This window comes from Hippopotamus amphibius, chromosome X, assembly GCF_030028045.1.
Source record: "Hippopotamus amphibius kiboko isolate mHipAmp2 chromosome X, mHipAmp2.hap2, whole genome shotgun sequence".
NCBI lineage: Eukaryota > Metazoa > Chordata > Mammalia > Artiodactyla > Hippopotamidae > Hippopotamus > Hippopotamus amphibius.
In genome coordinates this window covers 3679027-3694058 of record NC_080203.1, presented here as the reverse complement: position 1 = coordinate 3694058, position 15032 = coordinate 3679027, and the positions used below count along the sequence as shown (strand labels likewise).

At 42.7% G+C, this 15032-nt stretch overlaps 1 protein-coding gene across 1 annotated transcript; it reads right to left on the bottom strand.

The window, feature by feature from the left end:
* Positions 1-2168: 2168 nt before the first annotated feature.
* LOC130842272 (synaptonemal complex protein 3-like) lies at positions 2169-10833 on the bottom strand. The gene is made up of 6 exons (XM_057718908.1): positions 10704-10833; positions 8286-8403; positions 6868-6967; positions 4902-5000; positions 2358-2462; positions 2169-2222 (listed from the first exon to the last, which is right to left on the bottom strand). The coding sequence occupies exons 1-6, from the start codon at positions 10831-10833 to the stop codon at positions 2169-2171; spliced, it is 606 nt and encodes a 201-aa protein (XP_057574891.1).
* Between the last annotated feature and the right edge of the window lie 4199 nt (positions 10834-15032).

Genomic DNA, 15032 nt, shown 5'->3' with positions numbered 1-15032 from the left:
ACGTGCACCACTATTTACAATAGCCAGGACATGGAAGCAACCTAAGTGTCCATCGATAGATGGGTGGATAAAGGAGATGTGGTACATATATACAGTGGAATAGTACTCAGCCATAAAAAAGAATGGAATAATGCCATTTGCAGCAACATGGATGGACCTAGAGACTGTCATACAGAATGAAGTAAGTCAGAAAGAGAACATATCGTATATTAACGCATACATGCGGAATTTAGAAAAATGATCTGTACCATTTGCAACTGGTTTGCAAGGCAGAAACAGAGACACAGGTGTAGAGAACAAACACACGGACACCAAGGGGAGAAAGCAGGAGGGAGGGCGGGGGGATTGGGGTGGGATGAATTGTGAAATTGGGATTGCCATATTTACATCAATGTGTAAACCAGATGACTAATAAGAAAAAAATTTCAAATTGTACACTTTACATATATGCAGTTTATTGTATGTCAAAAATAAAGTTTATGTCCTTGAAACTTTAAAAAAATAATAATCTGTGTATAATACGTATATAGTGGCACATTTTGCATAAATATATCAATAATGGCAAACTATTTCCTCTGTTTAACATATCAGCCAAAGTTGCTTCAAGTAGGTATTTACTCACTGAAGGTAGTAAGGGGATAAAAGAAATGTCAAATGTTTGATCACTAAGTACCTTTATATACTGATCATTGTCTCTGCACTGTCACATATAATTAGATTGATCCATATTCATACTAGAACTCTCACAAGGACCTTTGGAGTACTTACTTTGCCTCTGTAGCTCTTGGCAAAATTCCCAAATAAGGACCTTCCGAGAAGTTTGAAATAGAGCTTTAGACGTGTGTACCAACACGTGCTTTGGGTTAAAAGGAGAGTCCCTTACAACAAAAATGTGAAATTAAACTCTCCCTGTAATGTCAAATATTGGATAACAGTGCAGGACTCACTTATTCTGGTATACATCGTTAGAGTCAGAGAAGGAGAATCTGTATGGGCTTGTTTTTAAAAACTCGGAAAAACTTAAAGAGAAGGGTGGTATATAGGGGCCAGAATTAAAGGGAAAACACACACACAGGAAAACAGGAGAAAGTCACTCCTCCCCTCCAAATGGGAACATTTTGTTTTGAATGATTCATGGAAGCAATCTAGGTAACTTATTCTAAGAATATATTTGACTTCTTTCAAATATATTCTGAAACAATGCCATGGTTATTAAATAATATGTGTCCGAATGAAGAGAGTGCTGTGTTATTAAGTGTAAAAAATGCCCAAGACAAAAGGAAAGGCACAAGAATTAATTATTCAAGTTTTTAGGTGAATACAAAATCAATGTTCCACATAGTCAATGAATATTAAACTTGAAAGCAAAGCACTCTAGGTAATTCATCTTCAAAGACAGATGTGAAATACATAAACCATAAGTGATCAAGTGTGTGTATATATTAATGCAATACTTTTGGGTCAATGCTAAGGGCAGGTGTCATTTAATAGTGGACCAACACCAATTAAATGGCATTTTAATGTCTTTGTGGAAATGACGTAGTCACAAACCCATGTCTTAGCACTGCTATTTATATACCTAGGTCTGTTCTCTTAATGATTTTTAGCAGTTCAATATATTCAAAAACAGACTCTCGAGTGCTTTGAATAACTTTTCTAAGGCAGTAGAGTAGATTCGCCTTTGAAATAATTTTCCCCACTGGAATTGGCTCTGTAAACCAATGAGTAAATACAAAGGGGTGCATGGATCAAATGGATCTTATATTCTTTCATATTTTTCCTTAAGGAAGAACAACATAACCTTCTTTCTATACTTGTGCTTCCCAACCTTTTGGGACTGATACAGATGCACTGAGGCCAAACCTAAAATTAGATCATCTTTATTGCTGAAAGTAATCTGACAGTGTTAGGTACAAAAATCATCACTACTAACGAAAAGGGCTGAAAGCCTGATGCTTATAATTTGGGAACTGCTAATTACAATCACAAACTCTTTCGGGTCTCTATGGGTTTTAACAGATAAGGGGCCTTGCACTGAACAAGCAAGCTGTGATAAGCAAGATGTACTGACTTCAACTACAATTTTTAAACTACTGTAACATGGTTCAGTATGGCTGAGGTTGCACTTGTATCGTACAACTTAGGTTCGAGTTCTTTCTTCAAAGTCCTCAGAGTAACAGGCTCTGAAAAGTCGCTTGCCACATTGCCAGCTCATGCTGCTGCTGTTTCAGGAAAGGAAAGAAATATTAAATATTTGCATATTATTTAGGCAATTGTTGCATATACGCGTCGTAAAACAAAAAATCCCAATGCTCACATCCCTCCTTAGTTCTTAGTATTAAATATATACTACTTACAGTTTCACTCATAATTTTGTTTTGAAACTTGGCCATTTCTTGTCTAACTTCATGTTGTTTATCGGTAACAAGACGTTCATGATCCTTCTCTAACTCCTCCATACTCTAAAACAGAAAGCCTAGTTCAGTGATAAAGCACCACATTTCATCTCACGTTCTAAAGGCATACAATTAAATTTCAAAAGTAACAACTCTTAATATTCAAAGGATGCTCATCATTTATTCCAAATAAAAATATTCTAACGAATACATGGAGGTCGAAATACCCACTTAAGAAATCTTCTACAGGCCGTATCTGAGTCAAATAGTATTATTATAGTGGTACAACAGCAGTACCCTTTGCTCAAAACAATGAGCTAAGGAATGGTAAAGGTCAAGATGGAGCAAAAACAGAACAAGACTGACGGTCCCACGGAATGAAATACCACAATTTAGAAACCCTCTAATAAGCTATCTAAACACGAGATAACAATGCATGTATAATGACTAATAATCAACACAACATGGTTCCGTTGGGTCTGTAATATGACCTCGTTATGAAAAAAAGAAATTTATGTCCTAAATCTTTACTATTCATTCAACAAATATTGATGTAGTGCATCCCATCTAAAGAAGTAGTCTTCCTTCCTGTGGAGGGGGAGTTTCTAGGCCTAGCTGGGTGTTTTTTTTTTTTATATTTTTAACATTAAAAATTAAAAACTAAAAGACAAAAACTTTATAGCAATTAAGGAAACACAACCTGCCGAATCTATGCAGTGAAAAATAAAAATGATTCTGATTTCATTGGCAAAAGAGTAAGATCTCATTAGGTAAAGGAAAGAGGGCATTAAACCTATTGTAGGGGAGGAGCGTAGGCAAAGCAAGGAGGTGATGGTGACTTAGTGCAGAGAAAGCAGCTAATCTGGAGAGGTGGGAGGAAACAAAGAATATACGTGTGACACTACAAAGAGAGGGTCTTGTTATGAGGAACACGCTGAATACCTGAGGATTTAAACTGGGAAGCTGTTATGACGGATTTCCAGGAGGGAGGGGATACCTTTTGGAAGATCATATTGCAGAAGTGTGAAGGACGGATTGGAGAAGAGAGAAGTCAGGAAAGAGTTTAACGGTACAAGCAAGGAGTGATGAGGTCCTGAACTAGGTAGGGCAGCAGCAGTGGGAAGTCAAAGAAAGAAATTAAACAGATACAAACTACGATACATGAAACAGATGAACAACAAGGACTTATTGTATAACACAGGGAACTGTATCCAAGATCTTATAATAACCTATAAAGAAAAATGATCTAAAATTATACACACACACACACAATGAATCACTTTGCTGTACACCAAAAACTAACACAATATTGTAAATCAACTATACTTCGATGTTAAGGAAAAAGAAAGGAGTTACAGTTGCAGAGGTGAAAATTGCCAGGCCTAGTAATTGCTGGTGGGAAGACAAGGGACTTGGAGGAGTCAAAGACAACACTAAAGGTACTACCATTAAGTGCTGACATGTACTAATAACCTTCAGAAGCAATCTTCCTTGGTAGTTTATCAAATCTTCACACCAATGAGCAACTGGTTCTCAGGGAGCATTAGATCAACAACTTGTCTACTTAGAAACACGTTTAAAATAACTCTTTTGCATATATATGATTCTAAAGTCCTTTAAAGATTATCTATTTAAAAGCCTCTTACGAGTTTACTTAAACCATCTCAATTAGTTTAAAAAGAGTGACACATTAACATCATGTATTTGAGCAAGATGACCATGAAAAAGAACACTTCCCCCTCCGCCTGCCACCAAAAAAGAAGGGGAATTGTGCAGGAGCCCATCACCTCCTGAATAAGCATACACATATCTGCATGAAGAAGAGGTCAACGTCCCTGAGGACAATTCGCTAATGTGCAAATATCTCAGCAGATCACTCTCAATTCACAAACTTTTATTCTTCCTCTGGGTTTCTCATTCAGTTATACACTTAGACCACCTCATACGACTGTAAGTTTGCATATAAAGTCACTACTAGTCACTGGTATTCTAAACGCAAACATGCCATAAACACCCATATAATACGTTTGAAAATAAAAGAGGTATTCACTGATTACAATTGCCTGCTTCATATTTAGCAACAACTGTTAATACAACATGAGTAAAAGACACCTAGAGATGACTCATAAAATTCCTATTTCTCCACTGTGTATTTGTCGTCGCTGATCTCCTAAACACTCATTGCTGAACAAAAAAGTTATGATTGAAGGGTTAATAAAGTATCAATTTTCTTCACCATGCGTATACCTCTAGATAAAACTCCCAGTTTACAGTTCCCTGTTTTAAATGACTCCCACAAAACTAATAATGAATCCTAAAACTAAAAACACATTTACCAATTAGGTTAAATCCAGACCAGTAAATTCAAAATGGAAAATGGTTAACAATTTAAAGGTACGACCTAAATGGTTTTTTCCCATAAATTTGGAAAGAAACGGACTACCTTCTACTTCTACATACAAATTATTTTTATGAGAACGTATTGCATTACCAAATGCAACAGACCTTTAGGAATTGCTCACATAAATTTTTAATCTTTTTCAGTTTCTGCTTCTGAATCATTCTAGCTTGTTGAAGACTCTTTCGTTGCTCTCGTAACATATTCTACAAACACAAAAGAAAAAAAGTGATAAAATGCAGGTAACATTTACTATTTGGAAGACATAGTTATACACTAAGCTTAAAAGGAACCCTCTTTAACTCAATGCTTGTTAACATGTCCTGTTTTAACAACTTTTATGACCAATTTGAGGTAATTGTGTTCACCACTACTATACAAAACCCACATAATCATCCTATCCTATCAGTTACTGAGTAGGAGATTTTCTTTCTTAACAGTCTTGAAAACATGTCATTCTTGATGTCAAAATCCACAAATGACCCTTCTAATAATGTGCCTACCACAGGCAGGCAAAATCTATACAGTAGTCCTTCCTAACGGTAATTACCCAGGAACTACTCTTTCTTAACAATACTCAAAACATGTATTAATTCTTGGTCATTTCAATACACACATAGGTGATCCTTCCAATAATGCTGGCCTTTCTGTTCTCTGACCTAATCTCTGACAATAATCTTATCCTCTTCCTTACATCAGCCACTCACTTATGTAGTCATACCCCATAGTCATGGGATTCTGTCATTCCCAAGGACTGCAACATCTACATGATATCAATAAGACCAAAGACTTACACAGGAACTACGCACCAGGTACTGTTCCGAACCATTTTAAATAAAGTTCTTCTATACAATCTCATTTTGTTAACCCTCAGAACAACTCTACGAGGTAGGTACTCTCACTGTGTCCCCTTTCATAGATGAGGAAACTGAGGTACAGAGATAAACAATCTGTCCTTGGTTTCACAGCTAGCACTTCTCAGCCAGAGCTGGATCCCAAATATTCCAGAGTCCAGGCTCTTGACCACTGTACTATACTCTTTCTCCATTTTCCCCAGCATTCAACCACTACCTCCCTGTTTGTATTTCATTCCCTTTCTTGCTACATACAAGTCAATACCATGTCAGGATTAACATCCATTGATCCTCGGACTTCTCATTGTCCCCAACACCCACTCTCCTGACCTCCCCTTTCCTCCTTCCCACCTTAAATTCCACGGTCCATCATCACACCTATGCCCTTGCACATACACCTCGGCCCCTTCTCACTCTGTCAACCTTTGTGGCTAAACCCCAGTCCTGGAAAATCCACCTCTCCAGCTGCTCTGCCTCAACCATGCAGAGTGGTCTCGCTTTAAATGCATGATCACGGGACTACCTAGGTGGCGCAGTGGTTAAGAATCCACCTGCCAATGCAGGGGACACGGGTTCGAGCCCTGCTCCGGGAAGATCCCACATGCCGCAGAGCAACTAAGCCCGTGGGCCACAGCTATTGAGCCTGTGCTCTAGAGTCCGTGCGCCACAACTATTGAGCCCACGTGCCACAACTACGGAAGCCCACGTGCCTAGAGCCCGTGCTCTGCAACAAGAGAAGCCACCGCAATGAGGAGCCCACACACCTCAAAGAAGAGTAGCCCCTGCTCACTGCAACTGGAGAAAGCCTGTGTGCAGCAACGAAGACCCAACACAGCCAATAAACAAATACATTTATAAAGAAAAAATCAAAAAATAAATTCATGATCACTGTGACACCAACCTAAGTTGGACCCATAATGCTGCTTGGCAATGATATTTCCCTAGTCCTCTCAGGAAACAATTCCATGCCTCCTTCTCTGTCCCCAAAAGGCAACAACTTTCTCCACCATCCCACCTCCTAACTAGTGACCTCACTACTTCACTAAATAAACAGAAGCAATCCAAACAGGACATGCAGTCTCCCATCACTACACGTCCCACCCACCTTTATCTACCTGGGCTCATGGGCTCTACCTTCTCTCCTGTACCATTGCCTGAGCTATTGCTAATTGAAACTTTGATACGATAAGCTAATTTTAAAGCTAAGGCTGATACAAACAGCTAGTTTTTCTTCTCGTTCCTGGGCTTTCTGCACGTCTATATCCCACTCCCGAAACAAAGTCTGAAACCGCTGAGAATATCTGAGATGAAGATTCTGCCTGTAAAACATAAGAATGAGCGCTGTCATACTTCACAAAGATACGAACAAAAATTAACCGTACTTACAACAAGGTTGAGTTGACACAACTTACACTATAAAAGGGAAAGGCAGGAATAGCATAATAGCAGCTGGAATATCCTCATGGGAAACAGAGAGGTTAAGTGGATGATTTACTCTTTAATTCCAAAAGTACTGTTCCTAACTGAATAATATAAAGGCTAGCTCACATGCTCTCTACCTCTTGAAAACTAATGAGGATTTACTGTACTATAAATTTCCCAGAAAAATTCACTTTATCGAAAAGCAGTTTACTTTCCACTTCTTCCTACTGAATAACATATACGTTCTAAAACGATAAGTAGGTTTGGTGAGGTTATTATATCCATTTATCATAGAAGATTTCCAAACAGGAATATTTCACTTCAATATTTCCCCTCTTTGGCACAACAATGATTTTTGAAAAAAAGAACAGTGAACACAATTCAGCTAAAATACACAAATTTTTTACAATATAAGATTAACCTTGTCTACATAACTGAATACAGTTAACTTTCACAAGAATAATGGTTTAAGACATTTGCCTTATGTTCAGCTAGTAGAGGTCTAGAATGAATATCAATTAATCTCACAGGATGGGACCTCCCTGGTGGCACAGTGGTTAAGAATCCGCCTGCCAATGCAGGGGACATAGGTTCAAGCCCTGGGCCGGGAAGATCCCACATGCCGCGGAGCAACTAAGCCTATGTGCCACAACTACTGAGCCTGAGCTCTAGAGCCGGCGAGCCACAACTATTGAGCCCACGTGCCCAGCTACTGAAGTCCACGCGCCTAGAACCCATGCTCCACAACAAGAGAAGCCACCGGGATGAGAAGCCTGCGCCCTGCAGCAAAGGGTAGCCCCGCCCACCACAACTAGAGAAAGCCCCCGCACAATGAAGACCCAACTCAGACAATGAATGAATGAATGAATGAATGAATGAATTCATTTTAAAGAAAGGGGGGGACAAAGGGCATATGCCACTTGTCTTTAAAATTAATTAATTAATTAATTAATTAATCTTATAGGATGAAACCTCAGTTGTTCTTTCAAAGGGGAAGAAAGGTCATCTTTATTGTCTTCTAGGAAATATATCTCAATTCTGTTAAGGAGTGAGGTTACAAAACTAAAGAATTTATCTGCTTAGGAAAATATCAAGCAAAATATGTTTTTCAATGGAAAATGCAATGCAATAGTATTTGTCTTAGGTTATTTGCACCAATGAACACTAAGAAATTATACAAATGTCGTCGTGGCTCAAAAACTCCAACCACTTTACCTTTGTTCTCGTTGTCTTTTCCAAACACGGTCAATTTTTTCGTTAGCGGTTTTGATAGAAGCTTCTGCATCCATCTCAAGCTTTTTTCTCTTTGCAAGAAGAGCCTGCTTAAGGTCAACTATATAGAAAACATTCATTCATTAAAGTGGAATGTTGAAAATTGTTGTGTTCCCATAAATTCAAACCAATATGGGTAAATGCTGCCTCAGCAATATGCAAAGACACTTAAAATTTATAATACAGGCATCATTTCAAAAAAGCAAGATTTGCTCACTTTTCTCTGTAAAATCTTTCCGGTACTAGTAACCCAATTCTAATTTTTCTAACCACAGACCACCTTTCAATACAGAGATAATGGAAAAGGGCTAGTAATCAAAGCGTTTTCCATTTTTCAAAATGTGTCTAAAGGATCCCAAAGACAGACTTTAATTTCCTTGTGAGAAAACAATAAGAAGGCAAGTTTTTCTAAACGTGTAAAATATCCTGTAGTTCAAGGGACACGTTTAGATGGATTACCACTAGGATGTGTTATATACAACGCACAAGTGTCCTTCTTAAAAGTATCCTTCTTTAAAGTATCCTTCTTACAAGTATCCTTCAAAAGGATAAAAACAATTACATTGCACACAGTAAGAAAATTATTTTTCAAGCCATCTAGTGAGTGATGCTTTTAACTGTATTTTACTAAAAGAGACAAAGACCGTGGGTATAACAACCCTCGTTTCAGGTAATAAGTTCAAGAGCGTTTAAAGATAGTTTCCTGGAGCTTTGTACATAACACTTTTATCCCTAAGTGCTGCATTTCGCAAAGTTTTAATAGTTCAAGTAAAGCTTTGCAAATCGTATGGTTTGACTTTATGGATCTACAATCAACAGTTATCTTTCAGTAATCATGAAGGATCTGCACTATAATAAAAATATTTTATACATCCAGAATCCATCTGTAACAAGCAGTTTACTAGAGAGCTCACAAAACAAGCACTTTGTCACAATGAAACAGAGCGACGCTTTCACAACGTACTTGCCTGTGACGATGATCTCTATCAAAGAGCCACAAATTGCCCCAGACGCTTTGTTAAGTGTACTGTCGTCTAACACAGAGAGGGTAACTAGTATCTGACAGAACAGTATAAAACGTTGGAGTTTGGGGATCTGATTATACCTCTCTCACTAGCTAGGAGAGTTACCTCTAGTTTTCCCGTACACAGACTCTAAATGTAAAAATAACACTAAAGGGTTAGTTTAGAGAATTCCATTTGTGCTGCTAGACCAAAGAAAAGAACATCGGAAAGCCATGAGAAGTTCCTAAATCAAGAATCCTGAAAACTGCCCTCGAAAATTGATATGCCACTTTATGCCTGCACACTGAAGGAGGTACAAACTTTTCTCATCCATTTCCTTCTGCACAGTGCATTCAATGTGCACGTGCACAAAATAAAAGCATCATTCTTGCTCCATCAACGTTAGTACCATCTTCACTTTCTGCAAAACCTATAAACCTATAAGTCAGATCACACTGAACACTTGTATAAACTCCTGTATCTGAGAACAAGTCTTGTAATCCACTGATTAACAGTTCCACTTACAAAAGCTGCATGCTTTAAAACAATTTTCTTTAATTAAAAATATCACTCAAATGTACCTCTGAATCCTTCCAGCATCCTCTGTATTGCAATCCTGTGAAAAAGTCACATCGAACATTTTTAAATAAAGATACGTAAAAGACCATACTTCCTATGAAAGAAAAGCCCTACTCAAGCATTTCACAGAGAATACTTGTTGTACCAGCCAAGCTGACTTTACCTAGCAGATGAAAATTGCCATAAAAACATTACCCCAGGGCTTCCTCAAAGGGCCGTTTCCTCCCATGGTTATCAATTGCTGGGTTGTTTCCTGCATTGAAATAAAAACGGAAAACATTTTAAAATGAAGAATGGCATTTTGATCAGTTTTCACGGAGAAATTGCCTCACTGTGGAGGGTTTCAGGCTTTGCGCCACCAAAAGCTTTTTAAAGCGGGCCTCTGAGAGGAATCATGTACATGCAGGTCAGCGGACACTAGGTCAGGGACCAGGACCATTGTTTTGGAGACAGCGTTACAAGCCTTTCAGGATTTACTGTCGGGGGAACCGTGAAGCACCTATGAGATAAGGTGGAAAGAAGCACTTGCAAGCCGCTGTGAAGGAGAGCTGCCATGAAGCAGAGCTGCTATGAAGCTTACACGAGCAAGCCTGGTTTGGGATATGAGGATGAAGTGGGCAGCCTCCAGTACCTGACACGGCTTTGCACACACATGGACTTCGCTGTTTACTGTGTGGAGGACTGAGAAGCGGTGACCTGAGGGACAGGGTCCCTGCCCCCTGCCCCCCCCCCCCCCCCCCCCGCGCTGTGATCTGCAAAGGTGTCAGATAGACCGCACCTTCGGGCGCACCCTCTGGCCCACTCAGCCCTCTCTCCTCCTGTCTCTCAGAGTCACACGCTGCCATACCCTGAGCCTCCATCTGGGCCTCCTCAGCGGCCCGCAGGCGCTTCCTCCTGGCCGGCGCCATCCACCCGTGTCTCCCGAGGTAGGGACAGCTCTCCTGCACCTTTTGCGAGCACAAACTTGAAGACATGGATGGGCACAGGGTCAATGAGTGAGGCCGGGCAAGGGTCCTCTGCACAGATGAGGGTGTGCGTGGCCTCATGTCTCTCATTGGACCAGGAGCAGATGAAGCGGCCCCCTCCCCCCAGGGCTGCGATGGAGGGCTGGCTCCTGCACCACAGCCCCTGCCCGCGGACATCTGGGTGTCGGGACCCTCTGGGGACAGAGGTTCAGGACCCCACGTGGGGACAGAGGCCACCCGTGCCCCTCGGGTCCCGAGCGACCACGTGCTGGGCGGGAGGCCTGACCTGCGGCCAGGACACACACAGACGTAAGTGTGCCTCCACTAGGAATGGGGAATAAAGCTTTCTGCACCTGTCCGGTCACAGTCAGGTCGGGGGCCTTCCCGACACACCGTCTGGACCCCACGATGACCTCAGGGCACCGCACGGTCCTGCCGGGCGGTCGGGCAGGAAGGACATACCCCGGAGGATGACCCCTGCACACCCGCTGAGACCCTCAGGGCACGTGGGGACCAACGGACCCGCCCCCCACCGCCCCGCCGGCCCTGCCCTCCGGGGCTTCGTCCTGTCACGCGGGAGCCCCAGGGGATGCCGCCAGGACATTACCTCAGGGGCCAGCCCGGCCGACCCCACTCCACACCCAGGTCCCCTCACGTCTGAGGAGAAGCCCCTCCCCCCACCGCCACCCCGGCACAGTCACGTGCTGCCACCGGCCCAGCCACCCCCTCACCGGCCCCACCCCCTAGCCTCCCTTTGGGTCCCTCTGTCCCCCCTTTGGGCCCCTCTGTCCCCCCTTTGGGCCCCCTGTCTCTCTGTCCCTCCCTCCACTGCCCACTCCGCACCGCGACCTCCACACCGTGACCTCCCAGACGCTCCTCTGATGACCTCGGGACAGCCAGGAGCCAGCCGGCCTCTCCCGGGTGGAAGTGGCGCTGATTGGCCCACGCAGTGCGCATGCGGGAGGCGTGGCCTCGACCAAGCCCCGCGCCCTGGAGGGACCGCCCTCCAGGGGGAGGTGCCCAGGCTGGGGGCTCACGCTGAAGGTTTCCAGGTCCTCCCTGCAAAGGGCGTTTCCCGGGCGGGCCGGCCCGCCTTCCTGGGAGATCACAGAAGGATGGGGGAGCGAGGAACACAGGTGCTCCAGCCTCCGCCTGCCTCACAGAGATGGATTCACCACCTCCTAGTCAGTCTCCTCCTGGGGTCAAGAAAGGAAGATGGCAGAGGAAGAGCCATCCTCCCGAGGGTCCTGCGTAAACCACACCCCTCCGTTTTCTAGGTTTGGGTTTTCCTTTTCTGAAGACAGTGCTGTGTAGTCCTTAAATAGCTTTGCTTACTCTTGTGTTGTCTGGGCATTACAGTCGATTGTATCACATTCTCTGTGGTCTCCTGCCACTCCCTTTTGCACTGGACAGTGTCTCACTGACAGGCAGTACCTATAGTGTGACCTGTAGCCACAGTGCTTTCATTTTCCCTGCTCTTTCACATACCCTTGTGGAGCCACGCCGCCCTTCGTTCCCCCATTTTCTTTTTCCCTTTTTCTTTTTTGTAAGTCAATTCCATCTATTTTTTTAAATTTTTTTATTTATTTATTTTACTTATTTATCAGCTGCGTCGGGTCTTCGCTGCTACACACAGGCTTTCTCTAGTTGCAGCAAGCAGGGGCCACTCTTCCTTGTGGTGCATGGGCTTCTCATTGTGGTGGCTTCTCTTTTTGCAGAGCGCAGGCTCTGGGCGAGTGGGCTTCAGTAGTTGTGGCACACGGGCTTCTAGATCACAGGCTCACGGGCTCTAGATCGCAGGCTCAGTAGTTGTGGCATACGGGGTAGTTGCTCCGTGGCATGTGGGATCTTCCTGGGGCAGGGATCGAACCCATGTCCCCTGCATTCGCAAGCAGATTCTTAACCACTGTGCCACCTAGGAGGTCACCCTCCATTTTCTTGTCCCTAGACGTCTGCATGCTTTCCACTTGAGGGCCCTTCGAAGCACTAATGCAAGGAGTAGTCTCACATCTGACCTATGCGCAATACGTTTTGCAGAGTTTAAGGGAGTGGGAGGGCTGGGTCTTCGGCTCGGTGAGTTCAGCAAAACTGTTTCCAACGTGTGCCTCCACCAGAGGGTTGAGTTCTCATGCTTCCATGTGCTCACCAAATACTAGGTGGAATCAGGTTTCTTGACATTGCCACTTTTAGTGAGTGTAAAATTACATCTGGGGAGGATCTTCTTTGGCATGTCTCCAGTCACTCATAAGGTTCAGCTCGTGTGTGTGTGTGTGTGTGTGTGTGTGTGTGTGTGTGTGTGTGTCCCCACACGTTTATTGGCCATTTCAATTTCCTTTTCTGTGACAGATCTCGCTGGGGGTGTTTGGCTGTTTTTCTTTTTCATAGAATGTTTTTCTTATACATTTACAGAAGTCATGTATATATTGGGATATTAATCTTTAAGCCTGTGTTGTCCTGTGCCTGTAAAAATAACTTTATCTTTACTCAGAGGTCATAACATCTTTCTCCTTCATTTTCTTATACTTTTTAAGGTTTATTTTGCATTTTGAAATCAGTGTTCATGTAGAAACTGATTTTTTTTCGCTGATGTCAGATAAAGTTCCAATCGGTATTTTTTTGCCCATGTGGACATTCAGACTTCACATACCCACTAACTGAATAGTGTATACTTTCCTCACAATCACCTCATTTAGTAAAACTGTTCATCTTTGCCCAGGCTGATTCAAAATAGCACCTTTATCATACTTAGATTTCCATATGTTATTTTCTCTGGTCTGGACTTTCTCTTATGTTCCATTGGTCGGTCTGTCTACTCATGGTCCAATACCACACTGTTTTAATCAGAGAGGTTTTTCCACTATACTGTAATATCTCGTTGGCCAGTTCTCCCTTAAAGCTCTTCCCTTTCATTGTTTTTCTAGTTATTTTTGATTTTTCCATTATATCATCTTGATATCTCTGGGTGGGGGGGTGGGCAGGGAGAACTTGTTGATATTTGTATGAAATTGCATTAAATCTGTAAATTAACTTCAGGAGAACTAACATCTGGATGATGTTGGAAAGTCCTAACAAAGGACAAGATTATACACAACTAAGTGATATTTTAGCAATTTTCATCTTTAAAAGAACCCAAACCAAAATTTGTAAAGTTAACCTTCTAGGAAGACCTCTGAAGCAGCCTCCCCACCTACCTGTTGGTAGCCCGTGTTCACTCACTGAGCACTTTGGAAAGTTTTCACACCCGAATTCCTGTCCGTATTCTCTGGCCTCTTGGTTCCTTAAATGCCCTCATCTAAAATGACCTGCTCCTGCACTCTGTTCAAAGTCCATCAACTTCTAGGGCCACACCTGAAGCTGCTCCATCTTCAAAATCCTTCCTTCAAATATCATGCACTTGAACCGCTACCTCCTATCCTTCCAGCTCACATTTAGTCTCGTGTCCCTACGGTAACTATTTAGCAGCCTTATGGAACCCCCACTCCACTGGCCCTTTTCCTTTTCCTCTATCCAAGAGTCCGTCTATCTTCTCATGAGGGAAGGTCTGGCATCTCAGTCAGTCCCTTCCCTCTAACCTCCTGGGCTGTCCCTGCCTTTGTCGGGTAAAATCCTATTTTTCTGAAAACCCAACTCTCTTTCCCTTTGCCGGCCCCTGCCTCAATGCAGAAAAGTACCTCATGCGGCCAACAATTACCACCTTGGATTGATGACTTACAGCCTCAATTAGGCCCTCAGATTGCTCCCCACTTATCCCATTTCCATCTGGTCAACCCATCCTCTCCACTTGCCATCTTCAACCTTTTCCACTCTGCCCAACCTTTAATCCTACTATCTCCCCTCACAACTCCCCTGCCATGCTCAGCAACTCACTCTCTCCCTGTGTTTCTGAGAAAATGGTTCAGATGGAAACCTCAAAGCCGTCTGCCCTCAAACCTATAGGCTACCTGCATCGGTCCCAATCTGTCCCCATCAGAGGAGAGACGTCCTCGCCCCTGTGTTCTAGGTCCCATGGCCTCCTGTCCTCCAGGAACCTTGCAGAATCCACTATTTTATCCATGATTTCTCTCCATCCTCTATCGTGAGCCTTTCTTTCTCTTTCCCACCCCTCCCATCAACATTTGCACATACTCAAATGAGAGTCCCTG

Coding starts and splice junctions, on each gene's coding strand:
- LOC130842272 (XM_057718908.1), bottom strand. CDS start 10,833: ATGGCGCCGGCCAGGAGGAAGCGCCTGCGGGCCGCTGAGGAGGCCCAG. Junction 5,001..6,867: donor AACGAGAAGAAAAACTAGCT/GTTTGTATCAGC, acceptor TTGTGTTTGTAG/AATATGTTACGAGAGCAACG. Junction 2,223..2,357: donor ACAAAATTATGAGTGAAACT/GTAAGTAGTATA, acceptor TTCCTGAAACAG/CAGCAGCATGAGCTGGCAAT.